Genomic DNA, 23,779 nt, shown 5'->3' on the forward strand with positions numbered 1-23,779 from the left:
ATAGCGAGAGGATGAACAGGCTGGGGCTGTTTTCCCTGGAACGTCAGAGGCTGAAGGATGATTTTATGTAACTTTATAAAGTCATGAGGAGCAATGAATAGGGTGAATAGCCAAGGTCTGTTCCCTGGGGTAGGGGAGTCAAAACCTAGCGGACATAGGTTTAAGGTGAGAGGGGAAAGATTAAAAAGGGACCTAAGGGGCAATGTTTTCACACAGAGGGTGGTGCATGTATGGAATGAGTTGCCAAAGGAAGTAATGGAGGCTGGTAAAATTACAACATTTAAAAGGATTGGTAGAAGAGTAGGAAGGGCTTAGAGGGAAATAAGCCAAATGCTGCCAAATAGGATTAGTTTAATTTAGGGTATCTGGTCGGCATGGATGAGTTGAACTGAAGGATCTGTTTCTGTGCTGTACAGCTCTATAACTATGACTCTAAAACCCCTCAGTGCCTCAACATAATTGTAGGAGTGTTAATGTACAATCCATATGAGGCATACAGCATGGGATCAAACATTAGAAATTTTCATTGGTATCTTCACTGTAAAGTATACCTTGTCAGTCTACACAAACTGAGTATCAGCTTTGATAATTAGGGCCATTAATCTATTCATACCCATGGAGTGGCTCAGTGGTTAGCACTGCTGCCTCACAGGGACCCGGGTTCAATTCCAGCCTCCGGTGACTGTGTGGAGTTTGCACGTTCTCCCCGTGTCTGCGTGCGTTTCCTCCGGGTGCTTTGGTTTCCTCCCACAATCCAAAGATGTGCAGTTTAGGTGAATTGGCTGTGCTAAATTTCCCATAGTGTTCAAGGATGTGTAGGTTGGATGCATCATTCAGGGGAAATGTAGAGTAAGGGAATGGGATACTCTCTGGAGGGTCAGTGTGGGCTATTCGGGCCTAATGGCCTGTTTCCATGCTGTCGGGAGTCTACGAAGAAACTGAATATTCATTACCAGGGCGTGTCTGGAAACGCCCTGATTTAATTAAGGTCGCTATTTCAGTCCGGAACGCCTTACAATTTTCTGACTCTGACATGACATTAACAGACTCTCACTGATTCGTTGTCTCTGCAGGAATGAGATGCGGTCGATCGTTGGCAAGTTAGCTCTCTCTGCAACAATCCAAGTTTCACTTCCGTCCAAAGTTTTTTTGCAGAGAAAAGTGTTCGCCTGGTGAAGAGATTGTGTGTGTTTTTTTGACACGGGATATGGCTTCCGCGGGAGTGGCGTGTCTGCCTGCAATCCGCAGGATCGCTGTGTTCGGGGGCACTCATGGGAATGAGCTGTCAGGGGTATTTTTAGTCAGGCACTGGCTTAAGGACAAATCGGAGCTCCAGCGCCCTTCCTTGGAGGTCCAGCCCTATCTCAGCAATCCCGCCGCTGTGCAGAGATGTACCCGTTATGTGGACTGTGACTTGAACCGAGCCTTCACGGAGGAAAATCTCAGGTAAGAAAATGCATCGCCCTGGCAGTGGATTCATACAGAGTGCTGGGCTGGAGGCTAGCAATGAGCTGGAGAGATCGGTTTACAGGTGCCCCTCTCCAGGACTGCAGAGATACCGAGATATTACCGGGGGATGTGTTTACCAGAAAGTAATTTTATCAATGTGGCGAGCAGGGGGACCAGTTGTTCAGAACTGACATGATATAGCTGCTGTGTAATCGCTCCCAAACATATGCTAACTTGCAAGTTCCTCCCCACTCAAAATTCCTCACAGTAAATGGACGTATCCAGTGTTTATAAGGATAGCAGTGTAATGGCCAATGTATTACAGTGCTACCAACTGAAATCCCTGGCTGGAAGCAAACACAAACTTGGTGCAAGTTTGTTGATTGACCAGTTCCTGCCTCGGGGGCTGGAAGCCCATTTCCGTGTTGGGATTTGGAACATAAGGTGGGAAAGCGTGACCAACTCACGCCAGACTTTGATTACGTTTCTGGCGAAGGGTCACTGGCCTCATCGACCCAGCTGCCTCCCTATAGATGCTGCCCGACCTGTCGAGTTTCTGTTCTTGTTTCAGATTTCCAGTATCCCTTGTTTTATTTTATTGTCATGTTAGCCTTTTCCCATCTGTGCAGCTCCAATAAAGGGTGGACGGCGGCCAGGCATTGGTGAGAACGTGCAGCAACAGCTTTTGGAAAATGATTCACGTTGAGGTTATTTAGAGTCATAGAATCCCTACAGTGTGGAAGCAGGCCATTCAGCCCATTGAGTCCACACCAAATCTCCGAGGAGCATCCCACCCACACCTACCCCCTACCCTATTCTGGTAACTGCATTATCCCATAGCTAATCCTCCTAGCCTGCACATCCCTGGGCAATATGGGTAATTTTAGCATGGCCAATTCACCTAACCTACACATTTTTGGACAATGGGAGGCAATCGGAGAACCCAAAAGAAACCCATGCAAGGAGAACGTGCAGAATCTAAGCAGACAGTTATCCGAGGATGGAATTGAACCCATGTCCTGAGCACTGTGAGGCAGCAGTGCTAACCACTGAGCTACCATGCTACACTAATGTGAGAAAATGGATTATCTGCCACTAACCATATTTGAAACACTGTATATCCTGTTAAACACTGTATATCCTGGGCGGCACGGTGGCACAGTGGTTAGCACTGCTGCCTCGCAGCGCTGGAGACCCGGGTTCAATTCCCGCCTCAGGCGACTGACTGTGTGGAGTTTGCACGTTCTCCCCGTGTCTGCGTGGGTTTCCTCCGGGTGCTCCGGTTTCCTCCCACAGTCCAAAGATGTGCAGGTCAGGTGAATTGGCCAGGCTAAATTGCCCGTAGTGTTAGGTAAGGGGTAGATGTAGATGTAGATGTAGGGGTATGGGTGGGTTGCGCTTCGGCGGGGCGGTGTGGACTTGTTGGGCCGAAGGGCCTGTTTCCACACTGTAAGTAATCTAATCTAATCTAAAAGTAATTTAAATGATTGTTTTAAAAATAGGAATATTGAAGGGATAGGCAAACAAAGGAGGAAGGTATAGATGAGAGTTGAAAAATGTGGTGCTGGAAAAACACAGCAGGCCAGGCAGCATCCGAGGAGCAGGAGAATTGACGTTTCAGGCAAAAGCCCTTCTTCCTGAAGAAGGGCTTATGCCCAAAATGTCGATTCTCCTGCTTGGATGCTGCCTGGCCTGCTGTGTTTTTCCAGCACCACGTTTTTCAACTCTGGTACTCCAGCATCTGCAGTCCTCACTTTCTCATAGGTACAGATGAGTAGTTTACATGACGAGAAACACTAACAGAATGTTAGGCTCATGTGGGTCATTTCCAATATCATTGCAGAGTAATAATCCAGCAGGCGGCATAGCCTTACTATTTTAAAATAAAAACTGCTCCCATTTAAATCCATAGAAGTCAACAGGTTACATACAGAGAGTGGGCTATCTAGCAGACAGGACATCGGCTCCCCCAAGTTAAAGCTATTTGATTCTTGTATGTGGGTGTTTGTATATAAATTGGACAGTTGTTAAATCAAAAATGTTTTCAGATCATCAGCTCTAGAATTAGGAAGCACAGTTCCAAGTTAAAGGTTTGATGATCTGGAAGAGCTTCTTCCCTCTGAGGCTTGTGAATCTTAGAATTTCTCTATCCCAGAAGCCTGAGATGGTCAATTGTTGACCATGTTCAGGGCTGAGATCCCTAGACCTTTGGACTGAAAGGGAATCCAGGGATATGGGGATCAGCCCGGAAAGTGGGTTTGAGGTCAAAGATAAACTACAATATTATTAAATAGTGAGGCAGGCTTGAGGGGTCATATGACCTACTCCTACTCCTGTGTCTTATGTGGTCAGAGAAATGTATTTTTCCTGCATTCAGTGATGCAAATGCCTGCCTGCAATCCATCAGTAGTTACAATTTAATGACTGTAGCTTCACCAATTGATATCCTGACACGATCCTTATGGTCAGAGATTAGTTAGGATTCTGAAAAGTAGGTATGCCACTGAATATATAAAAGATAAAAATATTAAAGTTGTACACCTAAGCTTTGCCATATACCCAAAGTCTTAAAGACTAGGGGGCAGAAGGGAAAGACCTAAATCTCTTTGACTTTCAAAGAAAACTAGAATGAAATCTGTGAGATGTCCATTTCCAACATGAAGGGATTGCTGCACATTCGTGAGATGTCACATAGTTGGAAACAAGCAATCATGGTACCAATTTTTAAAAAGTGCAGTAAATTTGATCCCAGTAACTGCAGACCCAGTAGTGAACACTAATACTAAGCAAAAAAAAACTATTCTACCAAGCATAAACTTAATTAAAAACACTGAGTGTGGAGATAGACGGAGAATGTCCTGTATTTGATTACTTTGTGGTTGTGACTGATAAGGTAGATAGTGGGAATCTCATATGTTCTTTTTGGACTATCAAATAACTTTGACAATTATGATGATACTATGGTTTTAAGAGGTGTATTTTGTCCTCTTTCTTTGGAGAGATTTTAAGGCAAAGGTTGTGAGCTGCCTATTGAAAGCCCATAAAGTAAACAGCTTGTGGGGCCTTGGGTTTTTTTTTAATGTTTGGAACAATAGAAGCGGCCTGAATGGATGGAGTCAATCTCCCCCACAGCCAGAACTTTTAGATTTAGCTTTTCAGTGGTGACAGTTGCTGGGGACTTGAAGTTGGGTTTGGAAGCTGCATTACAACTTTCCCTGCTACTCTGTCAGTTTTGTCTTGTCATTTTTCCTCCTGGACTGGAGAATTGCATGTGAAACAATCTGTTTTACTGAATTTTGCCTTTTTGTCAAGAGTGTGTTCATGGGATGTTACTATATTGGAAGAATTATTGTTTAGTAGTTAAATAAAATGATTCAGTTAAGTTTTCCAACAGATTTAATTATTCCAAGTTGTTGTTGTAGTTGTTACTATAATGTATGAATAAAGTGTTTTGCTTCAAATCTGGTAGTTTGACCTATCAAATTGCATCTGGAATGCAACACCTAGCACTTGCCTTTAAAATAAGAAAAAAATATATAGTCTAGGCTATCCTCTTAATATATTTTCAGGGGTTTTGATCTGGTCCACAACAAATTGGGAACTCTTGTCAAGACCAAGATTGGGTTCAGGATTGTTGGACTCAAAGGCAGTAGGTGATGAGTGCTAGTGGATTTTATTTCAGGTGTTGTATTTGGTTGGTTTAAAAAGAATGTTCCTTGTGTAATAATGACTCTTTCAGTTGGTAAGAGTTTTCTGGCGAGTGAAATGAGTTATTCAGGAGTTTTACAGAAAGTGAGGAAGGCAAAGGTTTTGGAATTGGCAGACCAGCTGGAGTGAGGAAAGGGGAAATAACTATGGCAATCGTGCAGTATTTACAGTTGCTAGGAATGCAATCAAAATCATTGGGAATGGCTAAAATTCAATTGAAAATGAAGTAGCTTGATTTGGAGGCAAAAGAAAAAGAAACAGAAAAGAAATTAAACCACTTGAAGTACAATTAAAAGCAGGTCAAAGCAAAAGGAAATGAAGGCCCAGGCAGAAGAAGGGGAGAAAAAAAGCTTGTGAACTTCAGAAGTTGCAGCCGAAAACTCAAAGCTGACTTAAAATGGCAGAGGTGAAAGGTAGGAATAGTGATGAGGACAGTGAAGGAGAGCAATCCTATTATAGTCAAAGTCGAGATGGTGGTGCTGGAAAAGCACAGCAGGTCAGGCAGCATCCGAGGAGCAGGCGAATCAACATTTCGGGCAAAAGCCCTTGAAATGTTGATTCTCCTGCTCCTCTAATGTTGCCTGACCTGTACTTTTCCAGCACCACACTCTTGACTCTGATCTCCAGCATCTGCAGTCCTCGCTTTCTCCTACCATAGCAAAATGACTATCTATTTAAATATGTCCAAGTGTGGCCTAAGTTTGAGTATGATGGAGAAGCCTTTTTAATTTAATTTAAGAAAGTGGTTAAACAAATGAAATGGCTGATGACCATATGGGGATTGTTGATCCAAGTCAAGTTTGTAGATGGAGCTAGTGAACTAGATGATTCTGAGTTAGACATTCCTCAAATTATATTGGAGAATCTGGAAGTATTCAAAAATTGGGATAAATTATTTAGTTACCTCCTAGAGGGAAATTGAAATAACCTGAAAGGTTTATTACAAGCATATGGGCATATATGTGGGAATAAGTTAGGAAATACTAATCTAATTATGCATGATGTAGATGTAGAAGACGCTGTTCCAATTAAAAAACATCCTTATAAACCTAACCCTCTAAAGTTGGCACAGGTTCAAAAAGGCATCGAATCCATGCTCAAGGACAATGTAATTGACGTGAGTTCCAGTGACTGGTGCTCATCCATAGTAATGGTGCCAAAACCAGCTGGTATGCTGTAATCATGTGTGGACTATCACTAAGCCAATGCAGTTACAACATCTAATTCACATCCACTTCCATGTTTGTAAGACTATATATTGAGAAGGTGGGATAAACAACTTATATTTCTAAGTTGGACTGACACAGAATACTGGCAGGTAACCTTATACAAAAAAGCTTTCATGACACCACATGGATTGTACTAGTATCAAGTCTTGCCATTTGGTATAAAAAATTCACATACTATATTTCAAAGACTAACCAATAAAGTAATTTCTGGATTACCCAATTATGTGGTGTACATCAAAGATCTGGTGATTTTTAGTTACACATGGAAGGAACATCTGAAACATCATTCGGAATTGTTTGATTGAATTTGGGAGGTGGGTTCGGTGATAAACCTGGCTAAGAGTGAATTCCCAAAAGCCCAAATCACATTCCTGGCCCATATCTTTAGACAGGGAACAATGGCTGCACTGAATTTGAAAAGAAAGTTTATTGCAGAATTGCCCATACCACCCAAGAAGAGGGAAATGCAATGATTCCTGGGACTGAATGGTTCCATATTAGAAGTTTCTACCAAATGTTAGCAGAGTGGTTGCTCTATTGGCTGACTTGGTGAAAAAGTGCCGAAAACTTCAGTGGACAGAGGAATGTCAGAAGGCATTTAGGATGAAATCTGTGGGATGTCAGTTACTAAGGGATTGCTGCACTTTTCGTGAGATTCCACATATTTGGAACCAAGTAATCGTGGTACTAATTTTTAAAACCAGCAATAAATTTGATCCAAGAGGCTGCAGGCCCTGTAGTGAACACTAATACTTAGAAAAATAGGTAGCATTAACTTAATTTAAAAAACCCAATATGGGGGTAGAAGGAGAATATCCTGTCTTTGATTACTTTATGGTCATGACTGATCGGGTAGATAGTGGGAATCTTGGATATGTTCTTTTTGGACTATCAAATAACTCTGACAATGGATTGATTTCTAATTGAATTAAAAGCTTTTTAAAAAAAACCTGGAACGTGGACATCGATGAGCAAAGAGTCATTCAAAAGAAGCATTAAAGAGAATTCTTTGTGAATTGTTGTTTCGACACCATTGCTTTTAATTTGCATTAGTGGCCTGAATATCAAACATGTAGCTTATGAAAATATCATAACTGTAGACTATGACATTGGCTGATGCCTCAAGAATAGGGAGAGGGAGTACACTTGCATATGATAGCACAAGACTTCGATTTCTACTGTAACTGAGCAGCCAAATAGCAAATTCGATTGAACACTTACAAAAGCAGAATGTAGCATGCTGGTCAAAAACTGTCCATCCAAATGAATGGAAAGGAATGGCAGCGAGAGACACAAAACAATCACAAAGCACAGAGCAGCTGTTGAATTAGCCCCACTGGCTGTTCATTCCCCATGGCCCCGCAAATTCTTTGCTTTTGATAATTTGTCTAATGCCCTTTTGAAATTTACTATTGCATATACTTCCACCGTAACATGCTGCTGCTTTGCTGTCACTTGTAAAGTAAAATTTATACCCTACCTGTATTTGAGTAAACCATTATGATGTTTCTATAATCTGGTATTGACTCAAGGCAAAACACTGCAAATGGCGGAAATCTGAAATGGAAATAGAAAGTGCTGGAGAACCTCAGCAAGTCCGGCAGTATCTGTAGAGAGAGAAGCAGAGTTAATATTTTCAGTCCAGTATGATTCTTTAGTTTAGTTCAAAACTTGACCTGCTGACTTTCTCACCAGCATTTTCTATTGGGTTTCAGTGTCCAAAGAGGGAAATGCACATGTCACTGGCACTGTTCTGACATTGAGTTTAAGACACATTGGTGTAGCAGATGAAAGGATGTTTTGCACCCAATTACATTGTTTGGTTGATACAAACATAGGAAGATATTCCACAACAAAAACAAAACTTGCTGGAGAATTTCAGTACATGGGTAGCATCTATGGCGAGAGAAACAAAGAAAACACTTTAATTCCGATACAACTCTTTTTTTTCAAAGTGAAGAATGATAGAGTCAAGAGTAATGAAGAAAACTCGAGTTCTGATGAAGAGTCACCAGGTTCAAAACATTAACTCTGCTTTCTCCCCACAGATGCTGCAAGACCTGCTGAGTTTCTGCCAGCAATTTCTGCTTTTGTAACAATAATTTATCTTTTCCTTTTGGAGCATATGAGGATGAAATAATACAAATCGTTACATTGTTGGATCTGCCTTTCTTGCTCTGCATACGAACCATGGTGAATAGGAATGACGTAATAGGTTATGGTAGTACTACAGGTACAGAAAATAATCAAAAAGGCCAATGGAATGTTGACCTTTGTATCTAGAGATCTAGAATCCAAATGGGGAGAAGGCATGCTTCAACTATACAAAGCCCCCGTTAGATCACCCCTGGAATACTTTGAGAAGTTCACAGCATCTTGTACAATAGGAAGGATATACTGGCCTTGTGAGACAAAATAAGGTAAGGTTCTTTTCCTTACAAATGAGAATTCTTTTGGATATTATTAATTATGGTTTCAAGGACTGAGGGAAATCTATCAAGTAGATAGATACGATTTCACTTTGTTTGGGAGTCCAGGTCAATGGGGCATGGACTAAAACCCAGAGTTTGATCTTACAGGTGTGAAAATAAGAGACATTTCTACACCAGGGGTTTGGATGTTTGGCACTCTCTATCACAACTGGCAGTTGGTACTCTAACTAAGATAGAATTTGTCAAACCTATATATCCTATTTGCCGATGGAGACAAGATGCCAATCTTCACTCTATTTAGATTTATTCACCCAGTGAAACATTACAAATCTACAACCCCTGACTCTACTCACCACACAAGCGTCAATGAGTGTCTCTTTCTGTGTGGTTGAATACAGAACGTCCTTCACCTATTTATCCTTTTCTAGATTTTGTTAAGAACAGGTATGAAGCAGTACAGAGCAAAGGCAGGTATAAGAGTTCAGTCAAAGATCAGCCATGATCCTACTGAATGACAGAACAGGCTTGAAAGGTTAAATAGTTCTGTTGGTTTGTGTTCTCGTGTTGGATGGGTATATGAACAGATGTGTTTAGAGGGATATGGGCTAAATGCTGGGAAATGGGATTAGGTCAGATTGCGATGTCTGGTCAGCATGGACAAGTTGAACCGAAGGGTCTGTTTCCATGCTCTATGACTCAAAGTTCTAGCAACATAGTAGTGCACTGTATTTGTAACTCAGACTAAGATCAAACAGTTCAAAAGCTGGCTGATTTTTAAACTATTTTATTAACTTTCAAATAAAATCTTTACACACGACAGCATGCCATTGAGTGACTCGATGCCTTATGAAGTGAAAAGAGCCCAGGAGATAAACCATTTATTTGGACCAAAAGGCAATGAGAATGCCTATGACTTTATTATAGATCTTCACAATACTACCTCCAACGTTGGAAACTGCCTGATTATGAAAACGTCCAAGGATGATTTTACCATCCAGATGATTCATTATATTAAGGTAGGTACTCTTAATGAGACAACCTTGATTGTGCTGTACATATGTTCCTTTCAGAATTACTTATATGTTTGCACTTCAAGTTTTAATATAAACCACTTGCTTTACATTACCTTATGCCAGTTGCCAAAAACCATTTTGCCCAGGTTCCCAAATCTGTGTGGAAAATTCAGTGCATTTCTATGTAAAATGTTCCTATACTGTTAATTGAGAGGAATTAGGGAATCTGAATATTGGGGAGAAGGAATTTAGAATGTGTTGCTAGAAAAGTATTCTAGGTCAGCAAAGATTAAATTTGAGTTTGATTTATTGCTGTCATGTGTACCGAAATACAGTGAAAGTATTGTTTTGCATGTAATGAGCAGTTTGAGACAGGGACCAATTAGGATTTGTGAATGGAGTTGAGTTCTAACCTGGGAGCATTTGATGAGCTGTCAAAAAGACCGGCTGAATTTTAGGGATGAGCCCACCTCCAATTAGCCACCTCCGGCTAACAGCTCTAGGAGATGAGATTCTTTTGTGGAGGCAGGCAGAAATCCATTCTTGGGCGATGGTCCTTTTTAAGGGAGAGGCAGGATTTGCACCACCTCCAGGAACAAGTCTCAATCCTGGAGGAGTGAGGGTGAACGTGTGATAGTGAAACTGTATGTGCAGGAGTGAGTGTGAGATGCCAGGTTCTATCCAAATTGGAATAGGGTGCCCGAGAAGGATCTGTTTAGGCCACTTAAATTAGAGAAGCGGACATATAGGACTCTGAACTGTACCTCAGTTGATGGCACCCCTGCCATCTGTAAGGGTGCCCCAGTCTGATTTTCCACCTGCACGTAGCCTGTAAAATTAGACCCATATAATACAATCTGAGTAATGTAGGAGAGCCGATTGAAGATGTAGAAATGGATCCGTTCAGAAATTGGCCTTCCTATTGCCTCTGACAGTATCTTTGCAAAACTGTGTAACTTGGGAAGCTGTATCCACAGAAATTTGTGTGCATTACTTCTGGAGTGTAGAAAATGACAAACCCTTTACAGTGTCCGCACGTCAGTGCTGCATTTAGTTCTTGGGGGGTGTGGGGGTTTGAACAAAGAAAAAATGACTTTTATTAACACAATATAGCTCCACCACAGGTTGACTCTACATCTTTAGGAAAGTGTGGCCGTGTTCATATTATGCCCCTCCATAAGCTTCAGATCGTTCAAAATGACAGTATCTGGTTCCTAAACTCCTAAACAGGACCCCTAAGCCTCTAAATTTGAATTCTCATTCCTCATATTCAATTCCCTACACACTGTCTTTCCCCTCCCAAGCTCTGAAACTTCCATCAGCCCAAAAACTATCTGCCAACTCGGCATTCCTAAAACATTTGTTTCCTTCTATACTTAGTTCCCTCACCCCAGTATTGGCAGCCTTTGTTTCAGTTATCTGAGCCTTTTAGGCACTCATGTACCTGTATTAGAAAAACATAGAAAATAGGAGCAGGAGAAGGCCATTCGGCCCTTTTGAGCCTGCTCCACTATTCAGTATGATCATGGCTGATCGTCCAAATCCATACCTTGTTCTCACTTTCTTCCCATACCCTTTGATCTCTTTAGCTGTAAGAACTATATATATCTCCTTCATGAAAACATTCAATGTTTTGGCCTCGACTACTTTCTGTATTTGAGATTAGAGTGGTGCTGGAATGATTCCTGATGAAGGGCTTTTGCCCGAAATGTCGAATTTTTCCTTTTGTTTTCCTGCTCCTCTGATGCTTCCTGACCTGCTGTGCTTTTCCAGCACCACTCTAATCTTGACTCTAATCTCCAGCATCTGCAGTACCCACTTCTGCCTACTTTCTGTATTTCACAGGCTCACCACTCTTTTTTTTTGTTTAAACTGCTCCTTAACACCTACTTCTGAAGAAGATTTTAGTCACTTTCCTAACATTTTTGGGTGTTTTCTTTTGCCCAAGCATCAATTTGTGTCAGATTATGCTTCTGTGATGCTATTTGGAACTTTTTTTTCATATTTAACAAAAACTTCTATTTTATAGTGTATTTAATGCGCAACAACATTTGGCAAGGCCTGGCAATAATTTCTTCATCCCCACTGTGATGGGGGGGGGGGGGGGGGGCAAGACATAACATTAGAAATATTTACAGAAAGAAAAAAATGTTTTAAAAGTAGAATCAAAAAACTTTATTAAACTGGTTACAATGTTTAGTAGACATTTGGATGGAGACATGAATAGGAAAGGTTTAAAGGGATATGGGCCAAACATTGGCAAGTGGGACTAGTTTAGTTTGAGAAATTTGGTCGGCATGGACAATTTGGACCAAAGGGTCTGTTTCTGTGTTGTATGACTCTATGACTATGTTCAGTGTTTTGTAAATTTTCTCCATGAATACATAGAATGAATTTACAATATAAAGTGATGTTAATGAGAATGATAATTTCTGTGATCATTCCTTTCCAGAATACGTTGATACATGATAATTGCCAGGTGCTGCTGCTTGAAAACCCTGCGGTCCAATATGGTGCAGTACGAACTGTTGCTAAACACTGCATAGGTAAGCATCAAACTCAGGAGTGTGAGAATACGACAATAAGAAAGATAACTGTAGTGATTGTAACAAGGTCAGCCAGATGGACCTCATAGAATGAGTTCCCTGATTGGACCAGATTAACAACCCCAATCAGGGAGCCCTGGCTGACAGAGATAGACAGGAGTGTCAGAGGTTCTGTTCACTGAGAGCTAGCTCTGAGGGAGCTGGATCAGTGTCCAGGACACTCCATGTGTAAATAAAGGGTGACTTGGTGACGGGATACTGGCCTCTATCAAGTTATTTTGATGCTTATTACAGTGCAGGACAGGTGTCCTTTTATTTAAGAGTATAAACTCTAACACTGTGTTAGCTACCAGTCGTGCTGTTCATGCATCTGTGCAATCAATGCATGTTGAGGTCAAGATAAAGGAATTAAAATGGCAGCTTTAGTGCTTACAATTCAGAGCTTCTTTCTCTGAAGGTGTATATTAGAAATTCATGATATTCAAGGTATCCCATGCTTTTCATAGAGCCATAGAGCTGTATAACATGGACCCTTCGGTCCAACTTGTCCACACTGACCAGATATCCTAACCTAATCTAGTCCCATTTGCCAGTTTTTAGCCCATATCTCTCTCAATCCTTTCTATTCATTTTCCCATCCAGGTGCCTTTTAAATGTTGTAATTTTACTAGTCTACATCACTTCCTCTGGCAGTTCAAGTTGAGGTCTCTTGGCTTAGGCTTCCACATTGACATTCCTAAGTAATTTACCCTCAAGATTTACTTCAAATTAATCCGATGACCACACATGAGCCATCTGCAAGTTGCCTCTGTTATGACAGATGCCTGACATCCATATTCACCACAGCACATGAAAAAGTAGTCAGACACACCCATCAATAAATTAGCAACTGCTGCTGATGAATGTGGCAGGAAGGTTCAGTTGAGTCATTGAAAGATTATGTGCATATCCAACTAGATGCAAACAAAACTTCTACTCAAATAGTTTCACTAATTTAAACAAGAGCATCTGCCTGAAGATATCTATTGCTCATACTCAGTGAACCAATTAAAATAAATAAGGCTGTTAACTGCAGATTGGTCTTGCCATTGTGCGTTGGACTGTAGAGTTAGAGCAAAATGGAGGATTCTGTGATGTTGTGTCATCCAATATCTTGGTTTGCTTTTTTAAAGAAAACGAGAGAGAAATTTCATTGAAACAAAAGTCAATGAACCATAATTGCTGTTTCCAATAATTTAAATCTGGTTTCAAGTGTTCCAGGAGATGTTCTTGTGACCACCTACTGTCAACCGCCCTTCACTTAGACTCCTACCATTGGGCACCCAATACATGCTTCATCACCTTCCCAAAGCTTTTCAATATATCCTGGTTTTGACTTTGGAAAATCTGATCACCCTCATCCTTGACCTCCAACTCTCTGTTATTATGAGGTGCAATGGAAGCTCAGGTTAACAAAGCAGTTAATAAAACATACAGTATCATTCCTAGGCTTTATTAATAGAGACGTAGAATATGAGAGCAAGGAAGTTATGTTGAACATGAATAGGGCGCGTGTTCAATCTCAACTGGAGCACTGTGTCCAATTCTGTGTCCACTTTAGGAAGATGTGAATGTACTGGAGAGTGCTGATAATGGTTCCAGGATGAGGGACTTCAGTTATGAAGCCAGATTGGAAATGTTATTATTGTTTTCCTTGGCAAAGGGAAAGCCAAGAGATCTGAAGGAGGTATTCAAAATCATAAGGGGTCTGGATGGAGCAAATACTGTAAGGAGAATCTATTCCCACTTGTGAAAAGATTGATAGCAAGAGGTCACAGGTTTAAAACAATTGACAAAAGAAACAAAAGCAACAAAAAACCTTTCTCATGCAAAGTGTGTTGTGGGGGCAAGTTCAAAGCAGTCGGAATCAGAACTGTACAGACTCTTCAGTCCAACTTGTCCATACCAACCAGATATCCCAAACCGATCTAATCCTATTTGCCAGCATTTGGCACATATCCTTCTAAACCCTTCCTTTTCATATACCCATCCAGATGCCTTTAAAATGTTGCAATTGTACCAGCTTCCACCACTTCCCCTGGCAGCCCACTCCATACACCACCCTCTGTGTGAAAAAGTTGCCCCTCAGGTCCTTTTTAAGATATTTCTCTTCACCTTAAAACTATGCTGTCTGGTTTTAGACTCATCTACCCTGGGAACAAGCTCTTGGCTAGTCACCGTATTCATGCCCCTCAGCCTCCAACGCTCCAGGAAAAAAGACCCAGCCTACTCAGCCTCCTCCTATAGCTCAAACCTTCCAATCCCAGCAAAGGAAGTTAGACCTCTTTTGTTCCCCAAAAAAAATGCAGAGTTATAGGGTGAGTATAGGAGGATGTCAGCCAGGGAAATACTTGTTCAGACAGCTGGTGCTGACACTGTTAAATGGCCTCTGACTGTATTGAAACAATTCTGCAATTGTGAACAGAAGATCACTTAATTTTTAATTAAGCTTTTTTTATAGCCTTCCAGACCCAACATTGAGTTCACCCAATTTCAAATAATTATTTTTATTTTCTCAGACTGCAACTGTTTCACATAACAATGACACAGTGCAGATGACTCATTTGTTCTTTTACTTGTGTCCCATCATCTCCTTTTTTTGCTTTGCATGTAGCTTTATCATTTAATTCCTCCTTCCCCTCACCTTTCAACTTTGCTCTCCTCCTTGTTATCTCTACACTTGCTTAAAATCAATAACTTTGTTCTTGCAGTGGTCTTAAACTGGATTGCCTTCTCTAGGTCATTTGTCACTAACACAATCCCTCACAGCAATAAATTTTCTATGATGGAGAAGGACAGAATTAACCTGAAACGTTAACTGTGTCTGTCTTCTTGGATACTGTCAAATCTGCTGAGTTTTTTTTTTGTTTTCATTTCCAAGAGAGGAATCGAGTTGACGTCTCCCAGTGCAATAGATTAAAATCGACTTTTAAAAACTAGAACCAGCAATGGGCGAGTAAAACAAAGAACTGGGATGCTAGCCATCTGAAACAAAACAGAAATTGCTGAAGAAACTGGCAACATCTGTGGTGAGAAATCGAATTCAGTTAAAACTCAGTTTTCTCTCCACTGATGCTGCCAGACCTCCTGAGTCTCTTCCAGAAACTTCAGTTTTGGTTTCAGCAATGAATGAAACTTGGTAAATCTTCCAAACAAAGTGCCCACTGCTGATTATTTTGTGGGAATTGGTGTTGCTGACATTCCAGATAGCTCCCCCACACTGTCAGAATCTGAATTAGACTCCTCCCTGGCTGTCACCATCTTCGATCCTTTGTTTTAATCAATTTTGTAAAAATGTAATAGTGAAAATAATGCGCATAAAATTCATAGATTTAGGGAAGTGCTTATGTTTATATAACACCTTGTCACATTTTCAGAGCTGAAGTACTTCATGCAATGAATTACTCAAGAGGGCAGCGTGGTGGCTCAGTGGTTCGTACTGCTGCCTCACAGAACCAGGGTCCCAGGTTCGATTCCAGCCTCAGGCGTCTGTGTGGGGTTTGCATGTTCTCCCCATGTCTGCGTGGGCTTCCTCTGGGGGCTCTGGTTTCCTCCCATAGTCCAAAGATGTGCAGATCAGGTGAATTTGCCATGATAAATTGCCTGTAGTGCTAGGTGCATTTGTCAGAGGGAAAGGGGTCTGGGTGGGTTACCCTTCAGAGGGTTAGTGTGGACTGGTTGGGCCGAAGGGCCTGTTTCCACACTGTAGGGAATCTAATCTAATCTTAAAAAGTCCACTGACTGTCCTGTAAATCATAACCTGCACTTAAGCTGCCTTTCAAAACCATATGGTGTCGCAATGTTTCACAGGGCAGTTTAAGTATTTCTCTTGTTGTGTTTTACTCATTGGTGTAACATTGGAAAGATGACAGTCAACTCAAACTTAGTAAGGTTTTTTAAGCACTTTATTTCAGGAAGAATAAGAGGTCTGCTGTCATTCAAAGTCACCCTTTTTTTTTGAAGTGTAATGGTGCAGCATGTTGGACCACTAACCATGCAATGAAAGTGTCCTCATGCTCAAAGGATACATTACAGCATGGGAATTCTTGAACCCAGATTAGGCAAATCTCCATAGAGAGAGCAGGACAAAAATATCAGTGAGCCAGACAGTGGACCAGACTTACCCTACCTTCTGCTAATTGACATTGACAGAGGTCAGGGAGCATGTGTTTACTCCTCAGTAGCTGAAGGAACTTGAGGAGAGAAGGTGCAAAAACAATAATTACACCCAAAGCCATTCTGAAAATGAACCTTTTCTGTAGAGGCAGGCAGTTTTCAGAATTCACCTGTTGGCTGTATATGACACAGAAATTGCAGATAGTAGCCTATGGTTTCCCAGTGGGGATGGTTCCACTTGATGGGGAGACTGAACATAAGTATTGATATAGGTTAGTCACCAGTACACCAGCAAAGGTAATACAGGCATCTACATTTGAACATTCCGGAGAAAGGAATGGGAGACTGCGCTGATGTGATGAAAAAGGGGGCAGGAGGCTCAAGTGGACCATAAACAATGGGATAGATTAGTCAGGCCAAATAACCTGTTTCTGCATTTCAAAGACTACGTAATTGATACAAGATGACTTTCTGGCTGTTGGAGCTACATGTATTTGGAATATTTCCTGAGTAGAAAAGTGCTGATTGCTTTTCTTTATATAAATGGTACATACAGAGGAAACATCACGCGAAATCTCTGACTCACAGTAAATATAGGCAGAAGTGGGTACTGCAGATGCTGGAGATTAGAGTCAAGATTGGAGTGGTGCTGGAAAAGCACAGCAGGTCAGCCAGCATCCGAGGAGCAGGAAGCACACTGCTGTACCATATTAGGAAGGTTTAAGGAACTATCCTATAGCAGCTGATTTTAAAAAGAACAAGAGACCTATTAACATGCACATCTGCTCAAGAAGACAGTGTGCCATGGTCTCTGAGACATCCCCCAGTGACAAAAATGGATAGAATCAGCCTTTACTGGATGAAAAGCATAATGTCAGCTTTGGGTCCGCCGAGTTAGACTGCACTGAAAAGGACTTGTGTAACAACTGGTGCAGAACATCTTTCAATAGTGTACAATTACTGTCGGTTAGCAAATTCACCCAGACCTCTCTGCATGCACATGGTGAGAATAACTGTAGCAGATTGCTACATAAGAAGAGACTTTCTATATACAGTGTGCTCTTCTTCCCTTCCTTCTCCCTAGTTAGGCAGCCAAGAGGATCAAAAACCTGCTTCCAGACATCTGTGGGAACAGAAATAGGGAGAATTGAAAACATTGCCTGTATGATGCAATAAAATTCCACCCTGACCTTAAATTTACCTGGACCATCTCTGACACCTCCCTCCCCTTCCTGGACCTCTCCATCTCCATTAATGACGACCGACTTGACACTGACATTTTTTACAAACCCACCGACTCCCACAGCTACCTGGATTACACCTCTTCCCACTCTACCTCTTGCAAAAATGCCATCCCGTATTCCCAATTCCTCCACCTCCGCCGTATCTGCTCCCAGGAGGACCAGTTCCACCACAGAACACACCAGATGACGACCTTCAGAGACCGCAATTTCCCTTCCCACATGGTTAAAGATGCCCTCCAATGCATCTCGTCCACATCCCGCAGTAAGACTACACATATATTTAAGACTATACTTATATAAGACTACACATATATTTGCAGTAACACTACACAACAGCAAAGTTTCCTGCAGTGAAGAAAATGCAATCAATCAGTCTTACAGCAAACTGGAACTGGAATGGGCGTGTGCGTGTAGCAGCTTTCACTGATATTTACTGTCAAGATTGGAGTGGTACTGGAAAAGCACCACCCCTCCAACCGTAACAAAGACAGAATGCCCCTGGTGCTCACCTTCCACCCTACCAAACTTCGCATAAACCAGATCATCCGCCGACATTTCTGCCACCTCCAAAAAGATCCCACTAGCAGGGATATATATTTCCCTCCCCACCCCTTTCCGCCTTCCGCAAAGACTGTTCCCTCCGTGGCTACCTAGTCAGATCCACGCGCCCCCCCCCCCCTCCCATCCTGGCACCTTCCCCTGCCACCGCAGGAATTGTAAAGCCTGCACCCACACCTCCTCCCTCACCTCCATCCAAGGCCCTAAAGGAGCCTTCCACATCCATCAAAGTTTTACTTGCACATCCACTAATCATTTATTGTTTCCATTGCTCCCGATACGGTCTCCTCTACATTGGGGAGACAGGACGCCACCTAGCAGAGCGCTTTAGGGAACATCTCCGGGACATCCGCACTAATCAACCACACCGCCCTGTGGTCCACCATTTCAACTCCCCCTCCCACTCTGCCGAGGACATGGAGGTCCTGGGCCTCCTTCACCGCTGCTCCCTCACCACCAGAAGCCTGGAGGAAGAACGCCTCATTTTCCGCCTCGGAACACTTCAACCCCAGGGCATCAATGTGGACTTCAACAGTTTCCTCATTTCCCCTTCCCCACCCTCCCCCCCCCCCCCCCACCCCACCTCACCCTAGTTTCAAACTTCCAGCTCAGTAACTGTCCCCATGACTTGTCCGGACTTGTCCTACCCTGCCTATCTCCTTTTCCACCTATCCACTCCACCCTCCTCCCTGACCTATCACCTTCATCCCCTCTCCCACTCACCTATTGTACTCTATGCTACTTTCTCCCCACCCCCACCCTCCTCTTGCTTATCTTTCCATACCTCAGGCTCTCTGCCTTTATTCCTGATGAAGGGCTTTTGCCCGAAACGTCGTTTTTTTTTCCTGCTCCTCGGATGCTGCCTGAACTGCTGTGCTCTTCCAGCACCACTAATCCAGAATCTGGTTTCCAGCATCTGCAGTCATTGTTTTTACCTAGATATCAGAAGGTAGTTTACTCTTAATGGACTGACGAGAGGAATTGTGAACTTGAAGAATGAATAGTCTCTCCTGTTACACTAGACTAAATGTATTTTGGACAAACATATGTAACTCCTTTTATGTTGTTTTTTAAAATACGCACACATTATTAGATTTTAGATGGGAACAATAGCTATATCCTGAACACTTTTAACAGGAATGATTAATGGATTAACATTTTTTTGGCAACAATTACCGTTTGAGTTTAATAATGAGTGAAAATTCCTTTAGTTCATGTTCACATTATCGTTGCAAATGCAACATGACACATTTGTAATTCACCATTTTTCACATCACCCTAGGTGCTAAAGTTAACAGGACTGTATTGTTATAATCCCAGAACAGGCTGCCAAATTAACATTATGATTTGGCTAGGAACCAGTAACTTTTATTAATTTGATAAAAAGTTGTGTTCCCAGATCCTTTTTAACAGAGCAAAGCCATAAGGCTCCACAGTTTTGAACAGACAACCACAAACTTCACTATACAAAGTTAGAACAGCCATACAATCTACAATATATGTAGTAAATCTAATTTAAAGTAGAGTCAATTAATGATCAATAAAATGATTATTGGTTGAATCTTAGGGGTTTCTGGCTGTGGGTTTTGTCAGATTTCATGAAGAGTTTGTTGCAGTGAGGTCTACTGAGATCTCTTGTGGTATTTTGCCAATCCTGCCTGATTAAAAATCTGTCTCGCCCCATGGTTCCCATTTTTGCTTGATTGTAGCCCCATTCTAGCAGTCACCATACCCCCAAAATGATTTGCCATTGTTGGGAATCCCAGAGTGGACTGGAATCCCTGGTGTCCACACCATCAGGCACTATCAGTCTAGAACTGCCCTGTGCAGTTCCTTACATTTGGGCTGGAGAAGGGGCAATTTCTGTCTCATTTTGCGAGCAAGGACTTGGGGATCCTGGTGGACAGGCTGATACAGACATGTGACCTCCTTTTCTCCGAGACTGAAACCAGTCTACGCCACCTGCTCTGAAGTTACTGTCTGTGTCAGTGCCCAGCAATGTAGGAAAAAGGGCAATGACTTTCTCCACTCTGCTAGCGTATGTGCCACCATCTCCTCTCCAAAAGCTCTCCGAGACTGTACCCATCTCCTACTGTGACTCGTGCTCTACCATCTTATATTGCCTGCAACATGTTCCCTCATTTGTTGTTACCCACCACAAACCCTAACCCACTTAAACCAGAGGTTTATACCGTATGCCCTGCCTACTCTGTCACTTGGGACATCTTTTCACCTGCAGCTATAGTAACAATTGTGGCACCCACTTTCATTACCTTGGTTACCTGCCTCTCTCTCATTCTGGAATAAAACAGCCTGCAATAATGCAGAAAGAATTACAATTCGGTTTATTGTCACATGTCATAGAGATGTACAGCACAGAAACAGACCCTGCGGTCCAACTCGTCCGTGCTGACCAGATATCCCAACCCAAACTAGTTTCACCTGCCAGTACCTGGCCCATATCCCTCCAAACCCTTCCTATTCATATACCCATCCAAATACCTTTTTAAATGCTGTAATTGTACTAAACTCCACTACTTCCTCTGGCAGCTCATTCCATACACATACCACCCTCTGCATGAAAAGGTTGCCCCTTAGGATTCTCTCATATCTTGCTCCTCTCACCCTAAACCTATGCCCTCTAGTTCTTGACTCTTCCACCCCAGGGAAAAGACTTTGTCTATTTACCCTATCCATGCCCCTCATGATTTTATAAACCTCTTTAAGGTCATCCTTCAGCCTCCGATGCTCCAGGAAAAACAGCCCTAGCCTATTCAACATCTCCCAATAGCTCAAATCCTCCAACCCTGGCAACATCCTTGTAAATACTTTCTGAACCCTTTCAGGTTTCACAACATCCTTTCAATAAGAAGGAGACCAGAATTGAATGCAATATTCCAACAGTGGCCTAACCAATGTCCTGTACAGCCGCAACATGACCTCCCAACTCCTGTACTCAATACTCTGACCAATAAAGGAAAGCGTACCAAATGTCATCTTCACTTTCCTTTCTACCTGCGACTCTATTTTCGAGGAGCTATGAACCTGCACTCCAAGTCTCTTTGTTCAGCAACACTCCCTAGGACTCCCATTAAGTATATAAGTTCTGCTAAGATTCACTTTCCCAAAATGCAGCACCTCGCATTTATCTGAATTAAACTCCATCTGCCAATTCTCAGCTCATTGGCTCATCTGGTCCAGATCCCATTGTGATCCGAGGTAACCTCCTTTGCTGTCCAATACACCTCCAATTTTAGCGTCATCTGCAAACTTACTAACTATACCTCTTAAGCTCACATCCAAATCATTTATATAAATGATTAAAAGTAAAGGACTCAGCACTGATCCTTGTGGCACTCCACTGGTCACAGGCCTTCAATCTGAAAAACAACTCTCTACCACCACCCTCGGTCTTCTACCTTTTGAGCCAGTTCTGTATCCAAATGGCTAGTTCTCCCTGTATTCAATGAAAGCTAACCTTGCTAACCAGTCTCCCATCGGGAATCTTGTCGAACGCCCTGCTGAAGTCCATATAGATCACATCTATCGCTCTGCCTCATCAATCCTATTTTTTACTACTTCAAAAATCCACTGACGTCCGGCTCGTTGGTCTATAGTTCCCTGGCTTGTCCTTAGTACTTTTCTTAAATAATGGCAGCACGTTAGCCAACCTCCAATCTTCCAGCACCTCACCTGTAATTATCAATGGTACAAATATCTCAGCAGGAGGCCCAGCAATCATTTGTCCAGCTTCCCACAGAGTTCTAGGGGACACCTGGGGATTTATCCACTTTTATGCATTTCAAGATATCCAGCACTTCCTCCTCTGCAATATGGACATTTTTCAAGATGTCACCATCTATTTCCCTGCATTCTATATCTTCTATGTCCTTTTCCACAGTAAACACTGATGCAAAATACTCGTTTAGTATCTCCTGTGGCTCCACACAAAGGCCTGATGGGGAGAAAGTAGCATAGAGTCAGGGCAGAGGAAATGACCTGAGGTTCTTGTAGAGAGAGGAGGAAAACTTCTTCAAGGTAGGCATTCTTACAAGAGGATTCGCAGTAGGGTTAAAATCAACTAGGTAAAAACAGTGAAGAATTTGGTTTCCAGCATCTGCAATCATTGTTTTTACCTAATTGATTTTAACCCTACTGCGAATCCTCTTGCAAGGATGCCTGCCTTGAAGAAGTTTTCCTCCTCTCTCGACAAGAATCTCGGAGTCCCTCTCCCACTGCAACTCCCAGGTCATTTCCTCTGCCCTGACTCTATGCTACTTTTATCTACCCACCTCCATAACCAGCGCTCCTCAAACATTCCAGAAGATTTCCCTGGCCTTTGAATCTATTCTGCCATTAGCCATGCGGCTGATGCAGCTGCCACCCCTATGCTGATTGATGATGTCACTTCCGCCCCCAATCATGGCCACTCCCACACCACTTCCACCCCTCACAATTCCTCATGCATCACACATGACATCACTTCTGCCCCTCACATCATCGCTGATGCCATATACTCAGTGACTTCCGCCACCCCTACTGCCGTGGTCACCACCACTTCCGTCCCCACCAGCGCCACTCACCTGCATTCTGCGGACACGCCCCCCCCCCCCCCACTGTCACTATCCCCACACCCCAGATCCCCGAGTGGAACACTACCCCTGCTCATAACTCCACCCCCATTCCCCCCACCATCACACCCACTCCAGTTACAGGTTCCGCCCCCACTCCCAGCTCTACACCCACACCAGATCCCAGCTCCCAGCCCTGCCGAGTTTTCACCATTTCCCCCCCCCCCCCAGACCTCCCCCTCACTGAGGACGATCAGTCCTCAGCAAAGGACTCACCTTCATCCCCCTCAGTCCACGCATCAATGAATTTAATACACGCCGTGATGTCGAACAATTCTTCCGTCGCCTCCGCCTCCGAGCTTACTTTCACAATCAGGACTCCCGCCCACCTTCCGAGGACCCCTTCGCCCACCTCCAACACACTACATCCACCTGGACACCCCGCGCTGGCCTATTACCTGCCCTCGACCTCTTCATTTCCAACTGCCGCCGGGACATTAACCGCCTCAACCTGTCTACCTCCCTCCCCCACTCCTCTACACTGCTGAAGCCAAACGTCAACTCGAGGACACCTCTTCTTACTGTCCCCTCGACCATGACCCCACCCCCCCCCCCCATCACCAAACCATCATCTCCCAGACCATACAGAACCTCATTACCTCAGGAGATCTCCCACCCACAGCTTCCAACCTCACAGTCCGGGAACCCCGCACTGCCCGGTTCTACCTCCTTCCCAAGATGCACAAGCCTGACCACCCTGGCCGACCCACTGTCTCAGCATACTCCTGCCCCACTGAACTCATCTCTACCTACCTCGACACTGTCCTATCTCCCCTAGTCCAGGAACTCCCCACATACGTTCGAGACACCACCC

At 42.9% G+C, this 23,779-nt stretch overlaps 1 protein-coding gene across 1 annotated transcript in view; it reads left to right on the plus strand.

The window, feature by feature from the left end:
* Positions 1 to 980: 980 nt before the first annotated feature.
* Positions 981 to 23,779, plus strand: part of aspa (aspartoacylase) — a 37,094-nt gene continuing 14,295 nt past the window's right edge. Inside the window, exons 1-3 of the mRNA XM_072589850.1 lie at positions 981 to 1,446; positions 9,639 to 9,834; positions 12,284 to 12,377. Coding sequence (XP_072445951.1) covers positions 1,208 to 1,446; positions 9,639 to 9,834; positions 12,284 to 12,377 — 529 coding nt within the window. The 5' untranslated portion in view covers positions 981 to 1,207. The remainder of the gene's footprint in view (positions 1,447 to 9,638; positions 9,835 to 12,283; positions 12,378 to 23,779) is intronic.

This window comes from Chiloscyllium punctatum, chromosome 19 (assembly GCF_047496795.1).
Source record: "Chiloscyllium punctatum isolate Juve2018m chromosome 19, sChiPun1.3, whole genome shotgun sequence".
In the NCBI taxonomy this organism is placed as follows: Eukaryota; Metazoa; Chordata; class Chondrichthyes; order Orectolobiformes; family Hemiscylliidae; genus Chiloscyllium; species Chiloscyllium punctatum.